The sequence below is a fragment of the Plecotus auritus genome (assembly GCF_963455305.1).
Source record: "Plecotus auritus genome assembly, chromosome: 11".
In the NCBI taxonomy this organism is placed as follows: domain Eukaryota; kingdom Metazoa; phylum Chordata; class Mammalia; order Chiroptera; family Vespertilionidae; genus Plecotus; species Plecotus auritus.
The window spans coordinates 12,729,611-12,746,553 of record NC_137777.1 but is presented as its reverse complement, the minus strand read 5'-3'; the positions used below and the strand labels follow the sequence as shown (position 1 = coordinate 12,746,553).

The 16,943-nt window shown below is 36.8% G+C and overlaps 1 protein-coding gene across 3 annotated transcripts in view; it reads right to left on the bottom strand.

The window, feature by feature from the left end:
- The window catches only part of VPS13B (vacuolar protein sorting 13 homolog B), a 635,560-nt gene that overhangs the window by 364,926 nt on the left and 253,691 nt on the right, over positions 1–16,943 (bottom strand). For all 3 annotated transcript variants that reach the window (XR_013959339.1, XM_080646974.1, XM_080646975.1), the window contains exons 22-23: positions 13,999–14,126; positions 5,179–5,413 (exon numbers count right to left, since the gene is read on the bottom strand). Coding sequence is in view for 2 of the 3 variants with exons in the window: in XM_080646974.1 (XP_080503100.1) it covers positions 5,179–5,413; positions 13,999–14,126 (363 nt within the window). In the remaining variant the exon portion in view is untranslated. The remainder of the gene's footprint in view (positions 1–5,178; positions 5,414–13,998; positions 14,127–16,943) is intronic.

The following is a 16,943-nucleotide window of genomic DNA, read 5'->3' as shown; positions in this document are numbered from 1 at the left end:
TGTTATCTGGTTTAATCCTAACAATCTTTTTAAAAAGATAATAAATTTGTTTATTTTACCATTCCCTTCAATAGTCTGTAAAATATGAGAGAGCAGGCACCATATATATCTGGTTCAAATGTGTATTCTCTGTGTCTGCCATAAGATAGATGCTCAATAAATATTGGATGAATAAGTGGGTCAGATATGGAGGCAGATGGGAAAATGAGGAAGCAGAACAAGGCTAGAGGAGTGAGCAATACAAGCAAACAGAGATGGTTGATGAAAAAGCCATCCTAGGTTTTAGGAATATAAAACAAATAGATTTCCTCAAAAAGCTGGGCCAAGTAACTTCCTCATCAATACGAATGAACATTGTGTAAAGGTTTACTGAAGACAAATTTATGTCTCTTTTGGAATCCTCAGAATATAGAGAAAGCTTAAGACATGAATAAAATGGTCCCATTTTACTTTTGTTCTGGTTGCATTATAATTATCATCTTAAATTGAAGAAGACACAAATAAATGGAAAGATATCCTATGCTTATGGATTAGAAGAATATTGTTAAAATGTCTATACTACCCAAAGCAATCTACATATTCAATGCAATTCCTATCAAAAATCTAATGGCATTTTTCACAGAAATATAATTAGCAATCCTAAAATGTATATGGAAGCACAAAAGAACCCAAATACCCAAAGCGGATTTAAAGAACAAAATAAATGAACAAAACAGAAACAGACACATAGATACAGAAAACAAATTGATGGCTGCCAGAGGGGCAATATTCTAAAGCTGCCAGAGAGAAAGGACAAAATATCTTCAAGTAAACAAAAACTGACAGTGGATATCAAAAGAGCAATGAAAAGCGAGAGTCAGCACAATAGTACCTTTACAGGTCAGATGAAAAGAACTATCAAAAAGAAATTATCTACTTAGAAAAATATCTTTTGAAAAGGAAGGCAAAATTCAGACATTTCCAAACAAAGTTAAGTTTGTAAAAGCAGGTCATCACAAAAAAGGAAGAAGGAAAATGATCTGAGATACAAGAAAAGATGGAGCTAAGAGAGGAAATGACTAGTAAGGCACTAGTATCTATAAGTCAGCAAGGATAGCCATGACCAACTCTGGCAAACTGCCAGATTTTGTGAATAAAGTTTTATTGGAACACAGTCATGTCAATTCATTTACATATCAGTTATAGCTGCTTCTGCACAACAAGAGTAGCTGGAACAGAAACCATACAGCTGATAAAAGGGAAAGTATCTACTATCTGACCCTTTACTGAATAACTAGAGGCCCGATGCACGAAATTTGTGCAAGGGGCTCAGCCCTCCCAGCCCCGCTGCCTCAGCCCTCGCGGCCCAGCCCTGGCAGCCCCGGCTTCGTCCTGATGGTCATTTTGCTGTTCAGTCTAATTAGCATATTAGCTCTTTATTATATGGGATTTTTCTAAACCCTGCACTGGTTAAACATATATATCACATATAAGAAATTATTTTGTAAAATTTTATTATCTTATAAGGCTTAAAAATTAAAGAACAAAATTAAAATATATAACAATGACAACTGGTTAATCTGGTAAGAATTATTAAATTATTTGAAGACCTGTGCATTATTTAGGACCAAAGTAAATAGCTTGATTTTGCTGCATAATTTAACAAGTTAAATAAGCATCAATATTTCTAAGACCAGAGTTTGTTATATGGAGTATTAATTTCTACAATTAAAATAAAAAAATAGTGAGAAATGATTTCCAATTTAGCAGAGAAAAATGGAATTAAAAATACATTATAAAGGAAACCTACAAATATTTGCAAATCATATATTGAATAAGGGTCTAATATCCTGAATATATAAGGAACTCTTCCAAGTCAACACTAAAAAAGAGAAGTAACCCATCTAAAAAGCGGGTGAAGAATCTGAATACAATAAGAACAAATAAAAATAGTGCTACAAATGGCCAACAAGCACATGCAAAATGCTCAACATCTTCAGTCATTAGGGAAACGCAAATCAAAATGACAATGAGATGTAACTTCACACCCAATGGGGTGGATGGAACCTTTAAAAAGGTAGGCAATAACAAGTGGTAACACAAATGTGAATAAGTCAGAACTTTCATACATCGACATGGGATTGTAAAATGGCAACAACATTTTGGGAAACATTCCATCAATTCCTCAAAAGCTTAACCATATAGTTACCATATGAACTAACAATTCTTTTCCTAGGTACATATATCTAATAGAAATTAAAACAAAGATCTACACAAAAACATATACAAGAATGATCATAGCATCATTAATCATAATAGCCAAAAAGTGAAAACAACTTACATGCCAATCAACTGATAAATGGATAAAGAAAATGTGGTAAATACATAAAATGGATTATAATTCAACCATAAAATGAAATGAATCAACCTTGAAAATGTTATGTAAGTAAAAGTAGTCTGTCACAAAAGACAATAAACTGTGTGATTTCATTCATATAAAATGTCTACAATGAGCAAATTTATAGCTACAGAAAGTTTAGTGGTTGCCAGGGGCTGAGGGAAGGAGGAATGAAGAGTAACTGCCAATAGTGTAACAATTTGTTTCTGGAGAGATGAGACCAGACATTCTAAAATTTGATAGCGGTGATGGCTGCACAAAACTAAATATACTAAAAATCATCTACTAAATAGAGCAAAGATTATCTAGTTATATATATATTTTTCTAATTATATATGTTAAAGGGAATAATTTTACAATATACAAGTTATATCTTTAAAAGTTGTCATATACATATGAGGGAGTTTGAACAACAACCAAAAATCAAGGAACAAATAATTTTAACCTTACAAAAATTATTCCAGAGTTAAAACCAAAAAAAAGAAGAAGAAAAAGAGGAAGCACTCCCCCACTCACTTTAAGAGGTTGGCTGGCATATCCTAGATATAATATACAATAGCTGTTGTGATAATAAAGAATTCCCTATAACCAAAAGCAAATGGCAAAGAATGGGTATGACATTTCAATATGCTAGGGAAATGATCACTAAGGTCACACACACAAAAAATAAAACTCTAAAGAACTTCCTTCTGACTCTAAAGTTCTATAACTATAATAGATGAAAATTTCAATACAAAGGAAAGGAGAAATTAACATCAAGTCACAGTCAGAGCTGCACAGACTTTGTTTTTCAAAAACAGTACGTATGTATAGTAATCTTTATGATATCAGTATTCATACACTTACATCCTAATAATATGAACAATGTGTTGACCTGTTTAGCACTGTCAAAAATTTAAACCTTGTTGTTAAAATATAGATTCACATTATTTACTTTGAGATTTAAAACTTTTCCAGGTTCACATACTGTTTGAGATCAATGTGTCAAAGTTCAAAAGGGTATGAATTTGCACCAAAAACACTGCAATATCACAAATCAAGTATTTATTAAAGAAAGAGCCATGGCTCCAACCATCACACAAATATCTACTTTTCCTAAATAAATAAGAAATTGAGAAATACATTATGCTTGAACCAAATAATATATTCATTTCATTATGTATATGCTATAACATAGACATTCATAAGTCATGGTTTAAATTAGATAAAGAGCAGGCTGACAGCTCTTGGATGGGGGGCTGGGGGCATGGAGGGATTGAGCAATAAAGGAAAAAGAAAGGCGAGAAAGAACTCCTAGACAGGGACAATAGTGTGGTGATTGTGGTGGGAAAGGGACTGGGTGGAGGTGGAAGAGGATATGGGGGGATAAATCGTGATGGAAAAAAATTAATTTAAAAAAATAGATCAACCTAGTCAACAGTCTGAGTTCAGCCTAATGCACACATCTAAAACCAACTTTCTTCTCAAGTTAATTTTATCTCTTTAGCATTTTAATGATTATACCATATTGCCTATGGTCTTTTGTGTATAGAATCCATTTATATACATATATATAAGTATATGAATAGGATTGAAAAGTGTGAATGCCAATAAACAGCATCACTTAGTTATGTTCATTTACTTTGTAAATCTTTCTTTTTAGATCATTTTGTACATCACTTAGTTTATTTTCATGTAGATCTTTCAGAGACTGATTTACATGTGCACTAGCATATTTAAAAAAACAACAAAATTAAAAATATCACCATCTATATGTATATATATGAAAGCCCAAGTGGCCATCGAACCACCTGACCAGTACCTATGATGCACAATGACCACCAGGGGGCAGATGTTCCGACTGGTAGCTATGACATGCACTGACCACCAGGGGGCAGAAGCTCAACGTAGGAACTACCGAGCTGCAGTGACTTGGCAGCTATGGTTCTCCGGTGCTGCACCCGGAACCAGAGAGGAGGGAGCCCCAATTCCAAGGTGCGTCACACAAGAACTACCCTCTTGCAATCCAGGACCCCTATGGGGATGTCGGAGAGCCGGTTTTGGCCCGATCCCCACAGGCCAGGCTGAGGGACCCCACCAGTGCATAAGTCCTATATAATAAAGAGGTAATATGCAAATTAACCCTTATGCCCTCACAAGATGGCTGCCTACAACCATGCCGGCAGGGGGGTTAGTGAGGGGTGACAAAATGACTGAACAAGCAGGCTGCATGGGGTGACCAGGCTGGCAGGGGGTTAGTGGGATGATCAAACGACTGAACAAGAAGGCTGTGTGGGGCGACAAGGCCAGCAGAGGGGTTAGTGAGGGACGACCAAACAACTGAACAGCAGGCTGTGTGGGGCAACTAGGCCGGCGGGGGTCCATGAGGGGTGACCAGGCGGGTGAGGGGGGTGGTGCCATGAGGGGCGAACAGGCCGGCAGGGGAACAGTTGGGGGTGACCAGGCCAGCAGGGGAGGCAGTTAGGAGCAACCCGACAGGCAGTGGGGGCAGTTAGGGATGATCAGGCCGGCACGCAGAGGCAGTGAGGGGCAATCAGGCTGGTGGGGGGAAGGGGGGCAGTTAGGGGCAACCAGGCAGGCAGGCGAGTGATTAAGAGCCAGTGGTCCAGGATTGTGAGAGGGATGTCCGACTGCCAATGGGGCCTAAACCAGCAGTGGGACATCCCCCGAGGGGTCCCAGATTGGAGAGGGTGCAGGCTGGGCTAAGGGGACACACACCCCCCTCCCCGCCGTGTACAAATTTTGTGCACCAGGCCTCTAGTAAAATATAACAACCATAAAAAGAATTTCTTTACATGTACCTTCTTCAAGGATGGGTCTTGGGATGACAAATGGAATCTCCTGCAGAGGCTCCATATACCTGTGGCCAGCACTAATAATCTTTATTTGAGGCAAGCAGAGCACAAGGGTTCCTGGTATGCTGGTTTGTCCATGGTACCAACTTCTTACTGTTCCAGGGATGTCACCAGATACAATTGTACTTGGGGAAGGCAGGCTATCATTTGGAATGAACACACAACAAGACTGTACTTCAAGCTAGAAGAGAAAAGTAGAATTAAAATGTTTGGATCAGACTAAATGTGGGAGTAAACAGACCCTCAAACATGGTATCTTTACCAGAATAAACAGGCAAGCAAATAAAAAAGAAAATGTCCAATCCTTACAGCATTTGTTTTTTGCTATAAATTTGATCAAAAGTGCACAGTGACATGAGATGAAAACATATCTGCCTTTCCACAGTTCTTTCCAAGAAACATAACTGAGTTAGAAATGTGCTGGCAAAAAAGGTGAGAAAATCCTCCTCCTTTTGCAGTTCATTAGATTTTGTTAACACCAGTTAAGTCCTTAGAACTGACTAGCATTTTATTGCTCCTACTTTCTCTCACTGCCAGTCAGAGAAAGACAAGGACCATATGATTTCACTCATATGTGGAATCTAATGAACAAAATAAACTGACAAACAAAATAGAAACAGACTCATAGACAGGGAACAGACTGCCAGCTGTCAGAGGGGAGGAAGGATGCAGGAATGGATAAAAAAGGTGACAGGATTAAGCAACAACAAACAAACAAATTAAAAAAAAAAAACCTTCATAGACACAGGCAACAGTATCGTGATTACCAGAGGGAAAGCGGGGATAGGGGAGGGAGAAGAGGATACAGGGGGGATAAATGATGATGGAAAGAGACTTGACTTGGGGCGGTGAACACACAATACAATATGCAAATGATGTATTACAGAAATGTACATCTGAAATCTATATAATTATATTAGCCAATGAATTCAATTAAAATAAATTAATAAACTTTTTTTTAAAAAGCCCACAAACTGTTATTTCTACATGAATTTGGCCCTTCCTTTTTCACTTTACAAATTAAAGTAAAAGAACAAATGTTTAAAATGTTCAGATTATATCTCTAGGCAAACAATAAAATAGAACATGTTTATATCACATACTTTCTCTTTTTATATACTAGTACCTGCATACCAAGGCTCTATAGTATATATCACATTTGTTAAATACATGGTAATGGAGAAAATTCAGAAGACTTAAAAATCAGAGTGCATTCCTTGCTATTACCAAACTTCAAATTATTACCTACACTGATTTCATGTTCAGTTTTCATGCTTCCCTCTCCCCAGTGTAGTGACTTAGGCTAAGCAAGCCCAAATCAAAACCTGACTTCATTTCATCATGAGTTCTTAATTCAAATGCAAAGTAGGTTAAAGTCTACTAGTCTCAATTGATTCTTACAAAGTAATATTCTGTACCTGTTTAGTAAATTGCCCAAACAGGCTAACATACTTGAATTATTTTTAAAATGAAAAATATGACCAGTTAGTTTTCTATAAAGGTATTATTGGAAAGTATATCAGAAAATAAAATTTGTTTCCTTGATAAATGCTTAGATATTCTAGCAAATTATATTAGCAAAGACACTATATTTTCTAAATGATAACTAAGAATACAGTAACATCACTTCTGTTGGAGCTAATATATTCCTTAGTGACAGCATAACAATATGTAACAGTTCTGGAATTCCTTGATACTATAAAGAATTTGCCAGCCTTATAAATAAACAAACTTTAACTCATCTTTGCTTCAACAGTCTGTACATGGGCAAACTGATGAACTCAGTGAAGAAAAAATATAAGTAAAATTTCCCCAAAATAAATACATTGGTTCATGGAGTATAAGCTCATTTTTTAGCTCTGAAATTTTACCTTGCAGTTTAGGTACCAGGTAATGTAAGTGCGTATATGTTAAGTATTTAATTGATTTAAGATTACAACATATTTTTCTGAAATAAAGTGTATATTGTCTCAGATGCACTACATTTAAATTTTTAAATATTTAACATGTCATTATTGATGTTCAATTGCTCAAGTTAAAATGGCACACTGAGAGCATATTCTCCTATATAAACTGCTGTTATAAAGTCAAACTATGAAGAATCGGTATTTAACACTTCATATAGATATTAATGCTATGCTCAAACTGCTTTTAATAATGTGAGATATTAATGTTACTATGTCACAATATACAAATATATACATATAAGTCCTGAGAAACAAATCTAAATTGTGCCTAAATTTCCAAAATGGATATATTCTAAAATTCCACTCATTCAGAAATAAATTATTTCATCAAACTTAACCTCAGCAATGCAGACAGAATCAAGTGTATTAGCATAAGGTAAATAAAAAATTCTAAAAAATAAACTTTCTAAAATGTATGTTGTGGGGATTTCTTTAATGATAAGAACCAAAACATATACATAAATCCAAATTGCTCAAACTTATAATGCTGCATCTATTATATATACTAAAGCTTTCACATAAATCTTTTTACACTTTTAAAATAACTGTTAAACTGCATGTCTAAAATTGTGGTTTTAATGTAAAATGTTGAATGATTTGTGTAAGTGAATAGAAATCTGCAGCACTAAATTTTGCATTAATGTAAGGATCTGACAATCCAAGGGAAAGAAAATGAAGTAATCTGCCAGTAAGAAGTCCTCAGACTGGGGGTCAGATCATGTTCATGGAAACCATCTGGTTGGGACCCTCTGAGCCACACCAAACACAAATGATCTTTTAAAAAAAATATCCTATTCATTAATGCATCACAGCTGCACTGAGTGTTACTTCATTTTTCCATGGCAACATCCTTTCTGTTTCAAGGATCTTATTTCAGTTTTGGTAGCAACGTGTTCTTTCCCCAATATTGAACACATTCATGTGTTAAAGTGAAAGGATTATTACAAATTCTTGAAGTAGAACCACCTCTATTTTGATTCCTATTAGGTCAGGGCTACATATCTAAGTATTATATCCCCAGGATAAACCAATAAAAGTAGAAATTACGCAGTATTCTTATTTTAATAAATAAAACAAGTGTCATGCACTTTTTTTTCAGAAGTTCTAAATGCACTTTTTTCAGAAGTTCTAAGTTTATGTGGTACATGCTATTGTGTACCACCACATGTAAGGTTTGGTAAACTTAGATTTTTCAAATTTGTGTGCTCTATACTGTGATACAACTCAGGTAAAAAGAAGAGACTAAGGTAGGTTTCATTTACATATTAATCTGAATATTTTATTTAGCCCATGAAGAGGACACTTCATATATAAATGCTCTAAATGTTATTCCATATCATCTGCTCTTTTAAATAATGGCCCTGTTTCTTATCCCCCAAATTACATGTTTCTCCTTCTTAAAACTTAAAACTTTAGTGATAATTATATTTTGCAAAATTTCTATAGAATGAAATGTTCTCTGTATGAACTTATTTTATTCTTCAGGAAACAGTTTTAAAAAAACAAAAATAAGGAAATATTTCAGGGTGTAATTTCATTCACATTTTCTTTTTTTATTCAGAATCCTTTAATATTTACCATGAACTGATATGGAAATCGGGAACACACAAACAAAGACATAATCCCAACACTTAAAAAAAAAAACACTTGAAATAATAGGGTTTTTAAATACTTATAGCCTTAGAATTTTCACCAGAACACAAGCTCTAGAATTCTAAACACGGCCTATTTTGTTCACTCTACAGAGTTAGTACATACTATAATGCCTAGCATATACCAGGCATTAAATAAATGAACACAATTACTTTTGTTAGCATCAGATACAGATGTTAACTAAAAAAAATTGTTTGATGATGTTCATCATTTCATTCCACAGAGACAACTTGGTAGGGTAATTTATTTTTTTAATCTTCACCAGAGGATATGTTTTTATTGATTTTTAGAGAGAGGATGAGAGAGAGAGAGAGAGAGAGAGAGAGAGAGAGAGAGAGAGAGAGAGAGAGAAAGAGAGAGAGAGAGAGAGAGGAATATAATCTGGTTGCTTGCTTCATGTACGCACCTCAACCAGGGATGAACCCACAATCTAGGTATGTGCCCTGAATAAAAATCGAACCCACAACCTTTTGGTCCATGGGACAACATTCCAACCAACTGAGCCACTGGGCCAGGGTAATCTTTAGGGTAATTTAAAAAATTGACTTATCAACAGATGGGTTCAACTCCAGCCTGGGTCATTTGACAAGTTATTTAACTTGTTCATGACTTCAGTCTTCTCATGTGTAAGTGGAGTGAAATCAGCACTGACATAAAGATGCAACATAATAAGTTCCACCTAAATGTTTGATAAGTAAATAAAGTCAATAAACATATATTTAATATCTACTACAAGCCAGATCCATAAAATACATTAGCCCTCAGGGACTTAGAGAAGATGTTCACAGTCCTTTTGTTTTAAAATGCTGTTGCTTGTGGGTCAACTATCTATGTACACAGAGTTGACCAAAGCATTCCATTTGTACTACAACAAATATACAAACAATGCCCAAATCACAGTTTTGCTATTCTATAAATTCTCAATACACTATGAAAATACTCTGGGTATGTGATATGTAGTAGAAATCTAAATGTACTCATTTAGGGCATTAAGTTAAAAACCTCAAAAGTGAGCCCTAGTTTCTTCTTTTCCAGAGTGAGTGTTATAAATCTCCATACTCTGCCTATACTTGTCAGGGAAAGACATAAAGAGACTCTTAGATTTGTATTCCAGACTTCCTCCTGCTAATAAACTGTCATGCAACTGTTGTTACTTTTTCAATGTGTATAAATAAAAAATAAGGTCCTGAGTGCAAATTTTAAGCATTATATGTAAAAAGTTAAGTTTTAGAATTAAGATGATTAAACACAGATTGGTCTAGTCTGAAATGCCTGATCTTACCTAATCCTGGAGAGAAGCCAGAAAGTCCAATGGACATGAGAACATCAAGTGCATCATGCAGTATGATTACAGCATCACAGGTCATAGTTTATATGCAATTCCTGGGAGAAAAAACTCAACTGGTCTACCTTAACTGATTATGTGGTACCTGAAATACTTTGGTTTTCTAAGAAAAATCATACACACTGTGGGGAGTCGTTTCCTAAAGAAATAACAGAGCATTATTAGCAAAACAAAACAAAACAAAAAACTAAAAGAGACAATGATGCTTAGTATAGAAAATAAAGAGTCCATTACACTATACTGTACACTCAGAAGACTTCAGAATGTACAAAAAAACCACCCAGGAAATGACATGGGACAGCAACATTATCTTCAATGTAAAACAGGGGAAAACTGAGCTGATCTTGGCAAACACCAAAGCAATGTTCTCCTTTATTAGTGAATTCCAGGCCAGAGAATTTTATTTTGTCAACTGCATGTCACTACCAATTATATGCTTCTGAACAAAAAGGTAGTGTTTGAAGTATAAAACACAGGATCTTTGCTTCAGCAGATAAAGAAAAACTGCAAAGAACAATTGAGTTTATGTTAATCTATTGTGGAAAGGCCCCAAAACCAAGTTCATATTTTTTACAAAATTGTTCAAGAATCCATGTAGTACTATAAAACCCACTACAATGAAGTGTGAAAGTTCCATTTCCAACTGAAAAACAAATATTGTTTATGTCTTCATGCAATTTAAGTCTTTCTATCATAAATAAAAAAGAACATGGGCTTAGAAAATATCAACTTTGGCTTCAAAATCAACTTCCCAGAAACTCTGACTCCAAACACATTTATTTGTTCAAACTTCTACTAAAAGCATAATCCTTTGATGGCTTTAAGTTATGATGTTCTGTTTTATCTGATGACAACTTCAGGGTTTTCTGTTTTATATTTTGGTTCATAAAACATTTTGGAAAATGGAAACTACTCTTAAAAAAATACCTCACAATTTTATGGGCCCATTTTTAATCATTTAATCAAGTTTTTATCTTCTAACTTTTCCATAATACATTCATATTGGAAATGTCTAAATACATAGCATGTATAACACAGGGCTGACACTAGGATGAGACGAGGACCTAGATCATATTCAAGATTCTTAAAATTTTAAAAAAGAAGAAAAAATGAGGAACATCAGTATCTCTACTTATAACTTATCCATAATGTCATATTCTATTAACTTCACTGTTGGTGATAAACGAATGAGGGTACTACATCATTATAAAATAAACAAACAACAACAAAAAAAAGAATCTCACAAAAATGTTAGAATTGGAAATAACCAAAAATTATTTAATCTAACGATTTCATATTGCAGATTAGCAAAGTAAAGCTCATAATTAACAACCAGAATTTGATACTGCTGACCACTGGCTGGTAGAAATTCTACATACCTTTGGCTTTACTAACTCTCCCACCTTTCCTGCTACATTCTGATCACTCCCTTACAGTTTCTTTCAAGGACACTGTCTTTTCTACTGGCTACTTTAAAAGTGGTATTCCCTGGGCCCATTGCTCTCTAAACTTTACATACTTCTTTGAATGACCCATCCACCTGGTTTTAACCATCCTTTATAATAAAAGGCTAATAAGCAAATCGACCGATCGGCAGGACAACCAACCACTATGATGTGCGCTGACCACCAGGGGGCGCACGCGAAACATGGCGGGCATCAGCCGCAGTGGGATGGTGGAGCAGGTGAGCGGGGGCGGCGACCAAGGCGGGACACCAGTCGCTGTCATCAGGCAAGCCTCTGGTAGTTACTGAAAATTCTTTGCTCCCACGTGCCTTGGTCCCACCCAGCACTCGCACCCGCTGCTGACATCAGAGCCACTGCTCGCACCCATTGCCAGCACCCAGTGCCAGCCCCGATCGCTCGGCACCAACAGCGGGTGCGAGCGACGGCTGCCGGCTCCGATCGCCCGAGGGCTTTTCCACCTCCCCCTGATCCTGAGCGGTGATCGGGGCAGCACCACCCACTTGCACCTGCTGCTGGCACGGGCCCCAATCACTGTGCACCATCAACGGTTGTGAGTGGGGCCAGCGCTGTCAGTGTGTGGGAGCGGCAGGACTGGGGCTGCTGGCAGACAGGGGACAGGAGGCCCCAGCGGGAGGGGCTGGGCAGGGGTGCTGAGGATGGGCCGAGACCTGCCCCTGTGCCCACCGCAGCCTCAGGGCCCACAGTTCCTTTCAAGGTGCACAAATTCGTGCACTGGGCCCCCAGTATGTATATAATTCTAAAAATTATATCTCTACTGTGAATCTCATTTTTAACCTGTAGATAGGAATGTCCTACCGTCTAAGACAGGGGTCCTCAAACTTTTTAAACAGGGGGACAGTTCACTGTTCCTCAGACCGTTGGAGGGCCAGACTATAGTTTAAAAAAAAAACTATGAACAAATTCCTATGTGCACTGCGGGCCCGGGACGAGTCGGCTGCTAAGCAGGACAGGCAGCGGCACCCGGCGGGCCGGATAAATGTCCTCGGTGGGCTGCATGTGGCCCGCGGGCCATAGTTTGAGGACCCCTGGTCTAAGAGGTAGCTGGATAATTTACAGGCACTTAAAATGCAAGTGTAAATTCAATCTCCCTATCTGACCTAAACACTGCCTGAAAAGCTTCTTCTATCATTAATGGCATCACTAGCCAAAACCAGAACGTGGAATACCACTTAGTATCCTTTCTCTCATTCTCCAAATCCATTAGGCACTTAGGCCTCCTGGGGATCACTGTGCAACTGGGCCTACTGCCCAGTGTTTTGAAATCATTATATAACATACTTTGTCCATATTTGGTTGTTTCAAGTAGCAAGATAAATCTGGTCCCTGCTACTTCACCTGGGCAGAGGAGGATGTTCTCCAGTATATCGGACATTGTGGAATGTTCATGTGCCTACAGTGTGCTTACAAGAACCATAAAGATTTCTTACATCATCTGGAATCTTAAATTTTAAGATTTTTCTAGACCTGTAAAAAAATCATGTAACATAATACTATCTTTTTTAACCTTTTATTACACAACTACTCAAAATTATATCAATAAAGGGTAGTTACACTAAATTAGTCATTTTTGGCTGTGTATAATGGACAAATGGAATGAGGTTACTTTTAATAAAACTACTTATATCATGAAATAAATTTTAGGACTTTGATATCAATCTTTCATATTTTATTCAAAGAGAAAAAATTCTATACAAACCCTTAAAAATGTGTAACTGTTGAGTTACTTTTACCTAATATCTGTGAGAATCAATAAGCATTTAATTGTGCATTTTCATCACATAAAACATGATATATCTAATCAAATAAGTAAATAGTTATATTTATCATATTCATATTTAATTTGACTAGGTAGGGAAAATATTTAGATAACCCTTTTATTTTAATTCTAACTAAGTTTTTATCTCAGTACTGAGATAAGAATGTGATCTGTACATTGGGCATTTAAATTCTTTCAAATAATGCTTAAGAGAAATAAAAATGTAGCGTGGATTTTTTAATTCAAGGTACATCTTAAATTTTTCTATTTTTATAGCTTAAAAGAAATTAAAAAGTAAAATGAATTAAATTTTTAATTCAAGAAACATCTCAAAATTTGTGTATTTTTAGAACTTTATCAGAAAGATCATGTAATATGAGTTTCATACAATTTTGTTAATAATATGCAAAGTGCACCAATAGTCTTCATCTTAAATTAGGGAAATAAAATGGTTTCCATAAGTGTTATCAATGAGAAAATATTTACCAATTAAAAGGTGCTGAAAATTAAAAAGGGCCATGTTAGTTAACACAATGATATTTCTAAATTTTATTTTACCTGCAGTGTGAGCCTCTTTACAGCATTCCATACTGCCCCAATAAATTCTTTCATCCTTTCTTCAGGACTTCTACAGCCTTCAGTAATACTTAGCATGGCCTTCACAGGAACTGACAATGGTCTGGATTCTAAGGATAAGAACAGCTAGTTATTTAACAGAAATGTACCTGGTAATTAAAAAATATACAGAAAATATTTTCAAGGTTATTTCTTTCCTTGCTTAAAATTAAAACTACATGGGATTATAATATAGCATAGATCATTTTATCTTATAGAATTACTGATACTTGCAACTATTCAAAAATAAGCAAAATGAATCTGTTAAAAGTCAGAAGGGTGTTGGTTACTCTTGTCAGGGATTAATGACTAGAAGATAGGTTTGTGGAGCAACAGGAGTTTTATTTATTGAATACTTGGATGTACTCACTTTGTAAAAATTAAGTTGTAACCAAAAAAATCTGTCCATTTCTCAATAAAACCTTTACTTGAAAAAAAATTCAACTATATGGTACCCAATTCACCCAAAATTGATAGAAAATGGGTCTTCCCATATGTGAATATTCCTGATAACAAAAGCTTACCTATTGAACCTCTCAATTCTAAAAATTGACTTTGATGGTAACCAAAAGAAGTATGTGATTACATAAAAGGCATATTTATATATTAAGAAAATGAAATGTGATATTCTATTCTCTGTGTTATTAAAAACTTTGTTCATATAAAATATATTAGAGATTTAACAGTTTTTATAATGTAAAATTTCAGAAATTACTTTAAATAATTTAATAATAATTTCTAACATATCTAGAAGATTCATAAATACTTAATCATTTCATGTAAATGCAAACACAATTTACATGTTTAATTTCAAGTAGCATAAAATAAACATATAATTTATATGTATAATATTAAAGTAGCATAAAATAAACCAATCGGATCATGCTTTACAAGACTTTTACTAAATTAAGTTTGATGATGCTAGAATGTTCTCCAAGGTAAGGGATACCATATCACCACTAGGAGAATGACAGTTGCTATATAGACTCATACTTTCCCTCTCCTCCCAACCTGGTATCTATTTGCATTTATACTTAAATTTATAATACCTTAAAGCAAGGAGCATAGACCTTTCTTTCTCATACTTATAATTCCATAGTCTATATTTACCACATTATGCATATTAGAAATTTTAAAAATGTTTGTTTAAAAGAAGACTTTGGGAGAGATCCATGAGCAGAGTATTCTAGACAGATAGAACAACAATGCAGAACTGCTAAGTTAGGCGTGTGCTTAGGATGATCAAGAAACAGGAAAGAAGATGCAAGGGTGGCTAAAGCAAAGAAGATGAGAGGAGTAGGAGACAAGGCTGGAGCTATCAACAGGGACCAATCATACAAACCCCTTACAAAGGCACTGGGAAGGAGGTTGGCTTTTACACTGAGGGAGTGGGGATATGATAGTGGATTCTAAAAACAGTCATGAAATTAAACATTTTGAAAGAATTTCTCTGGCTGCTATACAGAAAACAGACTATATGGATCAAACATTAAAACAGGAAAACAACTTGTGAGAGATGATAGCAGCAATAGAAGTAGTAAGAAGTGGTGAAATTCTGTATCCATTTCAGCAATATAGCTAATCCTATATAATAAAGAGGTAATATGCAAATTAACCCTCACGCCCTCACACAAGATGGCCACCCCCATATGGTCAAAGATGGCCACCACAAGATGGCCAGAAGGGGGTGGTAGTTGTGGGCAACCAGACCAGCAGGGGAGGGCAGTTGGGGGCAACCAGGCCAGCAGGGGAGGGCAATTGGGGTTACCAGGCCAGCAGGAGAGGGCAGTTGGGGGCAATCAGGCTGGCAGGAGAGGGCAGCTGGGGGCAATCAGGCCGGCAGGGGAGGGCAGTTGGGGGTAATCGGGCTGGCAGGGGAGGGCAGTTGGGGGTAATCGGGCCGACAGGGGAGCAGTTAGGCATCAATCAGGCTGGCAGGGGAGTGGTTAGGGGTGATCAGGCTGGCAGGCAGGCGAGCAGTTGGGAGCCAGCAGTCCTGGATTGTGAGAGGGATGTCCGACTGGCCAGTTTAGGTCCGATCCCACACCAGCAGTCAGACATCCCCCGAGGGGTCCCAGATTGGGGAGGGTGCAGGCTGGGCTGAGGGACACTCCCCCCCCAACCCCAGTGCATGAATTTTGTGCAAGGGGCCTCTAGTCTTATGTAATAAAAGCCTAATATGCAAATCGACCAAACGGCAGAATGATCAGTGGAACGACCAGTAGCTATGATGCACACTGACCACCAAGGGGCAGACGCTCAATGCAGGAGCTGCCCCCAGCCCGCAGGCCCCAGGCCAGCCAAGGCAGGTGTCAGCAGGGGCCCCTGGATCGCCCCGCCAGTCACCCTGCAGAGGGAGGCAACCAGCAGAAAGGGCAGGGCCAGCAAGCAGGTGGGTGCCAACGGGGGACCCCCGATCACCCCGCCAGTCATCCCACAGATCGGCCCTGATCACCGGCCAGGGCTAGGGACCCTACCCGTGCACGAATTTCATGCACTTTGCCTCTAGTATCATAATAAATGCCATGATATTTATTATCAGAGGATTTACTGATGGACAAGATGCATAATAAAAAAAACCAAAAAAAAACCAACAAAAAAAAACCAAGATGACTCCAAGGTTTTAGGTGTAAGCTACAGGAAGAATGAAACGGTAGGAGGAAAACCGAGAAAAAAAATAAACTTAAGTCCTGTCAGGTTGAGATTTCCATTAGATACAGAAATGAGGATATCAATGTGGCAAATGGATAAACAACTATAAAAAAATAAAATTTATGAACAGATAATTCAAAGAAAAGTATAATTTGTCCAATAAACTTATTAAGAGATGCTCAACCTTGCTAACAAAGAAACAAAAATTAGGACAATAATCAGACATTCTTTTCAAC